The 11,256-nt window shown below is 42.9% G+C and overlaps 1 protein-coding gene across 4 annotated transcripts in view; it reads right to left on the bottom strand.

Annotated features, from left to right (window-relative positions):
* sh2d5 (SH2 domain containing 5) overlaps window positions 1–10,101 on the bottom strand; it is a 31,891-nt gene extending 21,790 nt beyond the window's left edge. The window contains exons 1-3 of one of the 4 annotated variants that reach the window (XM_055659413.1): window positions 9,127–10,101; window positions 4,694–4,774; window positions 2,152–2,226 (exon numbers count right to left, since the gene is read on the bottom strand). In XM_055659413.1, coding sequence (XP_055515388.1) covers window positions 2,152–2,226; window positions 4,694–4,774; window positions 9,127–9,183 — 213 coding nt within the window. In that variant the 5' untranslated portion in view covers window positions 9,184–10,101. The remainder of the gene's footprint in view (window positions 1–2,151; window positions 2,227–4,693; window positions 4,775–9,126) is intronic. The other 3 variants (XM_055659414.1, XM_055659412.1, XM_055659411.1) reach the window with 3 other exon arrangements.
* Between the last annotated feature and the right edge of the window lie 1,155 nt (window positions 10,102–11,256).

Raw genomic sequence — 11,256 nt, forward strand, 5'->3', positions numbered from 1 at the left:
GAAAATTTACCGGGGTGAGCTTGGAAATGGATGGTCTTATAGGAAAAGGTTGTGCTTGTAATAGTTGAAGTTGAGAAAAATGTGAGACGATCCTATTGAAATATAAAGAATTCTTAGGGATTGGACAGGCTGACTTAATGTTGATTTTTTTTTTCTCTCAAAGTGATGTGAGCTTAGAAAGATGTTGAGACTGAATCCGTGAATATATTCAAAGCTAAGACAGGTGGATTTTTTTAATAAGTACAGGAATGACAGGTTATGGGAACAGGATGTGAAAATGTTTGAGAAAAGATAGATTGGCTGTTACTGCTGCAGCTGAATCAGTCTGTCCTTCTTGCTTATTGTTTTCTTTCCTTTAACCATTTTCCCCTTCATACAAGTTTTTTTTTAGATTTTAGAGATTCAGCATGGAACTAGGCCCTTCACTCCACCAAGTCCTTGCCAACCAGCCGAACCTTCCTCCATGCGGAGCAACTTTTAAATCTAAACGACTCGGTTTGTAAAACCTTCTGCACCCGATCTGTTTTTGTGCATATAGTCTTGCATACACTGGTTCTATCCTACACATCATAGGGACAATTTTACTGAAGCCAATTAACCAACTAACCTGCACATCTTTAGAAGGAAGGAAACGGAGCACCCGGAGAAAACCTACACGGTCACAGGAAGTAGGTGAAAACTCCATACAGACAGCACCTGTAGTCAGGATCGAACCCGGGTCTCTGGCGCTGTAAGGCAGCAACTCTACCGCTGTGCTGCTCCTAATATGTAACCCATAATTGACTGAATGATGGAGCATGAATTCAGTCTCAACATCTTTCTAAGCTCACATCACTTTGAGAGAAGAAAAAAATCAACATTCTCCCAACAGTCAGCCTGTCCAATCCCTAAGAATTCTTTATATTTCAATAGGATCGTCTCACATTTTTTCTCAACTTCAATTATTACATGGAGTATTGGTTGCCAGCTTCTGCTGTTAATTTTTGTGATCACGCTGTAAATATTGAGCATGCACAATAGTTTGAGAGTGGTAATAAAGAAAACAGTTATTTGTTCGTCCATGGGCAACACCTAAATAGTCAATTAATCGAGTGTTTATTGGTCATTGTTTACAGAATAGCAGTTTGAAGTACAGTGGGCAATGATTCCTGTGCAGAGAAGCCATTAACGCTATTGGCAACTATCTGGGATAGTTGCCAATAGTGACCAGGAATTGGGTGGGGAAGGAAGACAGAAATGGTTTTCGCAGAAAATATTAACCATGTGAAAGATTGGAGGCGTGGAATTTGGAACAAACCGCAATGTAATGAAAATTCAATGCAGCTGAAGAAAGTAAAACATCAGCTCAAGGTGCAGCTTTATGCCCCTGTCCCACTTAGGAAACCTGAAGGGAAACCTCTGGAGACTTTGCGCCCCACCCAAGGTTTCCGTGCGGTTCCCGCAGGTGGTTGCCGGAGGTTGCAGGTAGTGGAAGCAGGTAGGGAGACTGACAAAAACGTCCGGGAACCGCACGGAAACCTTGGGTGGGGCGCAGAGTCTCCAGAGGTTTCCATTCAGGTTTCCTAAGTGGGACAGGGGCATTAGATTCAATCTTTCTTCAAAGAATGAAAAATAAAGCTCCATAAACTGATTTTTATTAAACAGATTCGCCTAGGAATAATAGGTCAAGAAGACATAAGTAATTCCAGAAGCCATAAGTCTGCACTCAAATAAATAACTGGTCAAGTAGGAATGGTCGTGGTAGAACGGGCCTTTGGTTGGGATGCTCTGAAAACTTTTAGTGCTAATCCCTTGATGAATGCTAATGTTCAGGACTGCATGATAGTTTCCAGCCCGGTGACTTTTGACGTTTCTAGAGAAATCTCTTGATTTATAACATATAAACAATACGACAGAATGAGTTACTGGCTTCAAGAGAGGACCAGATAATTGAGAAAAGGGATCTTAAATAGGCCAAAGAAAGAAAAGATAAAAACAAAATTGCCAAGTTATTACAATGCCATTGATGAAGCAAGTTCTAACTACTCTTGATGGAACACAATGTTCCATTACCTTCAACTCTCAGGGGTTATTTTAACTTGAAGCCTTCAAGTCTAAGGCAGAGCATGAAACTGGCACAGTCTGTGACATGAATGATTTTGTACACTATACCTCTTTATTTTCATTAAACATCTTTATTCCTTGTGATGAGAATTTCAGTATTACTGCCATTTTCCGAGGAAACTTCTATAAGAAAATAAAAATATAGATTGGAAACGACACATGTGAACAAGTGAAATCACTTCAAATTCTGCAATAAAATACAATCAGAGTTCCTTTGAAAACAAAAGAGAAGCAATAGGTTGTAACTATTAATCCCATATGAACAGAGGCACAATTTTGGAAATAATCTATGCACCTGGAATTACTTTACTGGAACAATTGGGCACAACGAAATCAGCAGATATCCAGAAATGACCAAATTTATGTATTTGTCTTCAGTGTTGCTATGGTGATAGTCTAAATGTTGAACAGGCCAGGAATGAACAGGGAAGCCCAAATCATTGTGAGTTATTACTATCATATTTTATTTGAAATGTTAAAAGTGACTTTAAAGTATAAATCACTTTGAAACACTTGTGATTCGTGTTTTATTGCCAGATTTAAACTAATGTTACGATGAAGATAGACACAAAAAGCTGGAGTAACTCAGCGGGACAGGCAGCATCTCTGGAGAGAAGGAATGGGTGACGTTTCGGGTCGAGACCCTTCTTCAGACTGGTTAGGGATAAGGGAAATGAGAGATATAGATGGTGATGTGGAGAGATAAAGAACAATAAATGAAAGATATGCAAAAAAGTAACTATGATAAAGGAAACAGGCCATTGTTAGCTGTTTGTAGGGTGAAAATGAGAAGCTAGTGCGACTTGGGTGGGGGAGGGTTAGAGGGAGAGGGAATGCCGGGGCTACTTGAAGTAAAATAAATCAATATTCATTGGGCTGTAAACTGCCCAAGCGAAATATGAGATGCTATTCCTCCAATTTGCGTTTAGCCTCACTCTGTCATTGGAGGAGACCTAGGACAGAAAGGTCTGTGTGGGAATGGGAAGGAGAATTAAAGTGTCCAGCAATCAGGAGATCAGGTAGGCTCAGGCAGGCTAAGCGAAGGTGTTCCGCGAAACGATTGGCCAGTCTGTGTTTGGTCTCGCCGATGTATAAGAGTCCACATCTTGAACAATGGATACAGTAGATGAGGTTGGAGGAGGTACAAATGAACCTCTGCCTAACCTGAAAGGACTGTCAGTGTCCCTGGACAGAGTCGAGGGAGGAGGTATAGCGACAAGTGTTGCATCTTCTGCGGTTGCTGGGGAAGGTACCTGGTGAGGGGGTGGTTTGGTTGGGAAGGGATGAGTTAACCAGGGAGTTGTGGAGGGAATGGTCTCTGCGGAAGGTGGAAAGGGGTGGAGTTGGGAAAATGTGGCTAGTGGCGGGATCCTGTTGGAGGTGACGCAAATTTTGGAGGATTATGTGTTGTATGCGACGGCTGATGGGGTGGAAGGTAAAGACTAGGGGGACTCTGTCTCTGTTGTGTCTAGAGGGAGGGGGAGCAAGGGCGGAGTTGCAGGGTACCGTGGAGACACGAGTGAGTGCCTCATCTATGATGGTTGAGGGGAACCCCCGTTCCCTAAAGAGTGAGGACATCTCAGATGTCCGAGTATAGAACATGTTAGATGAACATCTCTAAATCAATTCTATACAATGGTAGCACAAGTGAATGTGGAAAGAGAACTCAAGACTCATCTTATTTTATCGATGAAAAGTATCACAATTTAAAGATAGGATAAAATTATTATCAGTTTGTATTTTCATCTACTTGAGCTAAAACTTTCTTTAATTAGAAGTTCTAGTAATTAATATTAGATACGAAGTTCTGAGCATTCATCTAATGTCCATCACTGAGGCTTTTAAGTAAAGGTATATGCTTTCAAATACCTTTTATATTTATATTACACAGTAGCCATATTATTCTCCCCACCCCAAAAACGTTGACAATGCTATGTGCAGCTTCATTTATGCCTTCATGTTCCAAATCTTATTCTGCTTTGAAACGTTTGCTATTTGGCAGTTTCTTTAATCTCCCTCAGCCTGGTAACAAAGGGAGACTGATACTCCAAGCCCATGTTGTGGAAGCCACAGTTTGTTCACGTGGCACAAATTGTCCTTGCAGCTCCAGATGTTGCCAAGTTTGGTCTCAGCAATACATTTCTCAACTAAATCAATTTTAATGTCAGCGAATTTCTGTAGCTATTTTTATTTTCCAATTTCCAGAATCATGTTTCCTTGTTCTCCACTCATACCCGTGGTCCGGCTGTATTATTCATCCATGACTTCCCACATTTAAGACAATTTAACCCATTCAATCTCATTCATCCATAAAGAATCTATCTCTTCCCCATCCCCCGACCCTGTAACAACTTCAGACGTTTTTTTTTCTCCACCATTGTATATGTGGTCTATATGTTGATTGTTCCCGATGTGAAGAACTTCCTGACACCAGTATTAATTATTTTCTTTTGCTAGTTGAAAGCTTGTCCTACTGTCATGGTTTAATTTATTCAGCATAGTTCTACAATGCCACACAGAATGCTCTGGATCTTATCTATAACGTGGAAGCCTAGAAATTCATTCCGGCACAGCTTGTTTCGATAATTACCTTCAGAAAATGAAGCTGTTGATGGATTCGCCATGTCATTCCTTCAAGATCTTGATCCTCTACAGTAAAGGAACCAACATACTGTGGGAATAATTGCAAAGAAAACCCTCAGCCTCCATAACCTTGATTTGAAACACCACTCAGCATTTGCTATCAGGAAGCACTGGGTGAATATAGCAACAGTTATTGTGATTATGGGGCACAAGCATTTCCCCGGGTACTAGTTCATAGGTTCCCAGGATGCATATAATTTTGTCACTTAATCTGTCGCTCATTGAAGATGTTAAAGCCCCTGTCGCACTTTCACGACCTAATTCGCGACCTCTGACGACCTAAAATGACCTAAAAGAATCAATGCCGCAGTAACCTACGACCTTCCACGACTATGTCTACGACCTCCTACGACTATGTTGAAGACCTCCCACGGCTATGAAGAAGACCTCCTTCGACCTCCTTAGACTATGTTGAAGTCTGGCTTCGACCATGTACGTTTTACTGCTGTTTGCACTAGCCCTTTTACTTCAGCAGCCTTTTAAGAAAAGCAGAAGGGGAAGAGCAAGGGTGAAGAGGAAGCACAAGAAGAGGTCTCAATGGGTGAATGGAGAAGATGGAACTTTAAGCACACATGTGGGCAGTGGATGGCAAGCATGCCATTCTTGTCCCTGTCCCTGTACCACTCATTTTCCTTTTCGTACAGGATGGCATTCTGCTGGAACCATTCCTCAAGGTTTCCTGCTGCCTGGTGAAGGTGTTGGGCATAACCTTCCTCCAGCCCTCCCTCACCACCAATGGGGCATCTGCCTCTGATGCTGTGTCAGACACAGGAGAAAGGGCTGCTTTGCAGCCTTCAAATGAGGCAGTGAAGGATGGGGTGGTGGTGGGGACATATACTACCACCCTGGTCTCCTCCTCCAGGGGTCTCTCATGCAGAGCTACCTCCTCCTGCACTATCACCCCCTGTGGCATCACCTCCTGCCACGCCTCCTCTTGGGTGGGCAACACCTGCATGGCCGTTTCTTTTTTAGGGTTGTGCCCTCCCCCTACGCTGCTGCCGTTTTGGTGCCATCTCCAAAACACAAGTCTCTTCTCCAAAAAACTCTCCAGCTTTGAATGAACATGCCTTGGAGTGGCCGAGGTGACGTCTGCTGTTTAAATACCCTTTTTCTTTTCTACTGACCTTTTTTTAAACCCTGGAGCTATTACCTTCGACTGCCTCCGACCACCTACGACCACCTACGACTAGCATCACGACCTACCTACGAGTAAAAAGTATCGATTTTTTCCATGCCAACCTTTTTTTTAACTCGTGGACATTTTTTATCAGGCTAGAAAAAACGCCGCGACCTACTTGATGCCACGAGTACCTATCACAAGCACCACAACCTACTACGACCTCGTGGCGACCATGCTGCGAGTATGAGTCGAGGGCAAACTCGGCAGAGGTCGTGAATTAGGTCGTGAAAGTGGGACAGGGGCTTAAGGGGTGTCTCTTCCTTCCATGGGAAAACCATTTAACTGTAATCCTGGGCTCTCTTCAACTAATAGTTGAGATTAGGAGCTCAGCACCAAGTAATAACTGATTTAATTCCACATCCATAAAATTCCTTAAACTGATAGTTCAAAGATACTTCTTGTTGCAGTAATCTATGCACAGATCTCACATGTTTTGCAGTGTCATTTCACCCAAGAGTTGCAGCATCACAACTCATCCAAATCAAGTGTTTGTTGGGAAAATATGAATACAATTGATCAGATAATTACAGTTATTTAGAGTAGCTTGTCTTTCATTCTTGATATTTAATCTCAAAATTAGGAATTAATATTGGCTGTCAGATTCTAGTATGCAAGATCTTTTGCACTTGAACATAACTGTTTCCAAGTTGTAGGACCTCAAAATCAAAAACCATGATTTAATCTTTAGAACTATAAGAAATGATCTCCCACCCTTGCCTGAGCGTTTGTGGAATAATTTTCATTGGATCAGCTGGTGGGAATCTAACTTGTATGTAGCCAGAGAAATGTAAGGAAGGGACCTTGTTAGGCCAGGGCTTGAATACCGAGTCCAATTCTGGTCACTGCGTTACAAGAAATGTATGATTGCACCTGAAACTGTGGGGTGCATCACAGCCTGGTTTGAAAACAGTAGTGTCCAAGATTGCAAGAAATAGCAGAGAATTGTAGATACAGCCCAATTCATCACACGGACCAGACTCCCCAATCATCGACTCCATCTATACTTCACGCTGCCTAGTGAAAGCAGTCAATATAATCAAGGATAGACAAAAGTGCTGGAGAAACTCAGCGGGTGAGACAGCATCTACGGACGAAGGAAATAGGCTACGTTTCGAGCCGACTGGTCTATTTCCTTCGCTCCATAGATGCTGCCTCGACCGCTGCGTTTCTCCAGCACTTTTGCCTACCTTCGATTTTCCAGTATCTGTAGTTCCTTCTTAAACAATATAATCAAGGACCTTTCCCATTCCTCCTTCTCCCTGCATCCGTCGGGCAGAACATGCAGAAGCTTGAAAGCCGCATCACCAGACTCAGAAACAGCTTCTTTCCCTCTGTTGTCAGGCTCTGAACGGTCCATCAATATCTAGGGTCCTGTCCACTTTGCCTCTACCTCATTGTGAGCATTGGACTTTGTCTCTCGAGCTGTCATGCTGCAATACCTAGAACTATATTCCGCACTCTGTATTTTCCCCTTTGCTCTATCTATTGTACTTGAATTAGGCTTGATAGTATTTACGTATATAGTATTATCAGTACATGTGACCATAATAAACCCAAACCTAAACCTAATGGGTGCAGAGGAGATGTACGAGAATATCCAACACCGGAAAAATTGAGCTATGCGGAAAGATTGGATAGGCTGGAGCTGTTCTCTTTGGAATTGAGGAGATCTTTGGCATGTCGGCTGGGGGTGGGAGAGACTCAGTTGAGGTATTCAAAATTAAGACGTACCTGCAAAGAGTAAATATGAAGAACTTATTTCTCTTAGTTGAGCGGTCAAAGCCAGGGGCATAGATTGAAAATAATTGGTGAAAGGATTACAGGAGAGATATGGAGATGGTTGACCCATCACAATTAAAATGTGGACAAGTTTGGCCGAAGGGCCTGGTTCTGTGCTGTACAGCCCCAAGGCTTAGTGCTAGTACTGTACAGCCCCTAAAGCTTCAGTATATTACTGAAAAGCCCTGACTGAAGTCCAGTGCTAAAAAGTGGGATTAGTCAGGTAGTCGTTATGACTGGCAATGGTTTTGTTTGCAATAAATTTACAAAAATTCAATGAAATTCAAAATATTGGAAGTAGATTTTGAGGAGCCGTTTCAAGGTGAGGAAGGATTTCTAAGGTGTTGGGAAGAAAGGAACATTGTGACACTTAGCTTGAATATATTCATCGAAATCTCAAACATCAAGATGGAAGGACACAGAGTCCTTTCTGTTGAATATCAATAAAAGATGTGATAGAAATATTCAAAAGGATGATGGATTCTTGAAAAGTTAAAGGAAGATAACCATATCTAATGACAATGCATTCATAGCAGTCCCTGTCATAAAGCGGACAAATACATAATCCTTGAGAATTGAAAATATTTTGTAAAAGATAAATAGGATAGAAATTGAATTGATTGAATCTAAAGTTTTTGTTGGAACAGATAATTTAATTAAATGGGCTGAATGGTCTTATTCGGTTTCTATTTTTTATTCCCAACAGACTTCAAAGATTAACACAGTATGTCGATTCTCGTTTATTTAGTGGTTATGGGAGGCTGAGTGATTAAACTGCTTAAGAATTCGGTGTTTTTGCCGCAGTGAAATGCAGGGATGGTTCGCGAGTAAGTAGCAATGTGAATCCTCTCCCCGCGGTATTGTCTGCAAATTGGGCACTCAACTCAGGAAATGCAATCAAGTCCAAAGAGCCTCCCGAACAGTTTCCAACAGTAATTCTCTATTTTCCTTGGTAGCTTGCTAGCTTTCCATTACAAAAACACGTCATTCTTTCTCTTGGATGCCCAGTGATGGAAAACTGTTCATGCGTGTCCTCTTAGGCGCAGGATATGAGTAACGTTCAGCGGGGAGTGTGTGTTGTACCGCGGGCATCGCATGAAACATTCATGACTCGTCGCGACTTAAAGGAGCAAGCAACAACAAAAAAATGAAATGCGCCAGAGTAGGGCAGGAACAGAGAGAGGGATAGACAGTGGTGATTCAGTGGGGAATCTCGTCACCTGCATTGATCATTTTCGAAGTTGAAGGTTTGATTTTTCTAAAACAAAATAAAAACGTGGTGAAAATAGCTGCCGTCTCCCGACACACCGCATGCACGTTAAACATTAGAAACGTGGAACATTCCGCAGACAGAGCTCAAGGCGAAAAGAACCGCGAGCACTCAATCTCCCTGAGCCACATAATCCAAAGGGAGGACCTACCTCGGCGAACTTGGTCCTGATTCTGGCTTTGGTGTCTGGAGAGCGGATCTTGGCCATCGCCGCGGAGTCCCGGCGAGGCTGCTCTCAATATTCACTCCGGGATAAACTTGGAGCAAGTTTGGGGCGAGGGGCCGCCGGGGTCCCCAGGAGCTGGGGTAAGAGGGGTCGTCTAGACTGGAGAGGCCGATACCAGTACTGTGTGTTTGCACGGACAACCCCCTCCTCCCCTCACTCACCTGATCCTCCTCTCATCCCCATGCCCGTTGTTGACCTCAGTGTTCACAGAAGCATGCGTATTTTGCCGGAAATTGTTCTCCTTTTATGAAAAAAACGTTACTTCCACGGCTCCCAGTGTACAGTATAACAGTTCGGGGAGGGCTGTCTGGAGAACAGTTCAGACGGTGTCGACCGCGGCAACAGGATCCTCGCATTAAATATGTACGTCAAATGTAGTTTTCTATTCCAGGGAGTTTATCATTCCACCGCCCGACGTTTATTGCTTCAAACATAATTAAAAAAAACCGCAAAGTATTAACTCACGCCCCCTGTGAAATGTCTGTCAGCAAACAGCTACGATCGCCCGCGTTCCCTTATAAAAAGGCTGGTTTAAAAATCATTGGCCCGGCCTACCACATTTTTTAAGCATAGAATTTCAGCAGTTTTATGATTTATTTTATCGTTGAAGTTATAATCTTCTGCCAGCTGTTTCACATTCCACTCGTTCTAAAGATCTTGTCATTAGGAAGCGAACCAAGCAGAAGAACAAAGCTGCAGATCCTGCAGTTCACCCTTCTACCCCCACCCCCCACCTACCTCACTCCACTCACCTACTCTGGGCAAGAGACTCCGTTCATCTATCCTTATTTTATATGGATGTATGGAAATCTAATTTCTTCTCTGTAAAGCACTTTGGCTTCAACGTGATTTGATTTAAAAGTGCTATATAAATAAAAAATACTTACTTACTCTCTATCCCTCTCATGACTTTCACCGTCTACCCCCCACACCTCATAGTCATACAGCGTGGAAACAGGCCCTTCGGCCCAACTTACACACACCAGCCCACATGTCCCAGCTACACTAGTCCCAATTGCCTGCGCTTGGCCCAAATCCCTCCAAACCTGTCCTATCCATGCACCTGTCTAACTGTTTTTTAAATGTTGGGATAGTCCCTGCCTCAACTACCTCCTCTGGCAGCTTGTTCCATACACCCACCACCCGTTGTGTGAAAAAGTTACCCGTCAGATTCCAATTAAATCTTTTTCCCTTCACCTTAAACCTATGTCCTCTGGTCTTCCACTCACCTACTCTGGGCAAGAGACTCTGTGCATCTACCCGATCTATTCCTCTCATGATTTTATATACCTATAACTGCCTCCCCTGATTTCCCTCTTTCTGATGCAGAATGGTCAGTCCTCAGCAGAGGCCTGACCTTTGTACCCCGACACAAACGAGTTCAGATCCCGCCATGATGTTAGGTGTAGCCATGGACACTCGGATGAACCCCAGCCATGCCTACCATTTTGTTGATTACATGGAACAATCCTTGTTCCAAAAGTACACTGGCACCATCCCCCAACACTTTCCTTGCCACATCGATGACTGCAACAGGGCTGCCTCCTGCACCCATGCAGAACTCGTTGATTACATTAACTTTATCACTAACTTCCATCCTGCCCTCAAATTCACTTGGGCTATCTCTGATACCTCTCTCCCTTTTCTTGATATCCAACTCAGAGGACAGACAATCAAATGGCACCTATTACAAACCTACTGACTCCCACAAATATCTGAACTACACTTTCTCCCACATAATTGATAGGAGCAGAATTATGCCATTTGGCCCATCAAGTCTAAGCCATTCAATCATGGCTGATCTGTTTTTCTCTTTTACCCCCTTTTTCCTGCCTTCTCCCCGAAATCCTTGACACTCATACTAATCAATGCATCAAATACGAATTTCATTGTTCCGTTGCCGGTACGTTGGACAAATTAAATAGTCTTGACTTTTACTGCTCTATGTAACGTCAATCTTAGTGTTCCAAGGGAGATAGATGCTGAGACATTGGTAATGTTTTCCAAAAAATCTTTAGGTTCATGAATCATTACATCAGTAACCAAGGTCACAAA

This window comes from Leucoraja erinacea, chromosome 30 (assembly GCF_028641065.1).
Source record: "Leucoraja erinacea ecotype New England chromosome 30, Leri_hhj_1, whole genome shotgun sequence".
Lineage (NCBI taxonomy): Eukaryota > Metazoa > Chordata > Chondrichthyes > Rajiformes > Rajidae > Leucoraja > Leucoraja erinaceus.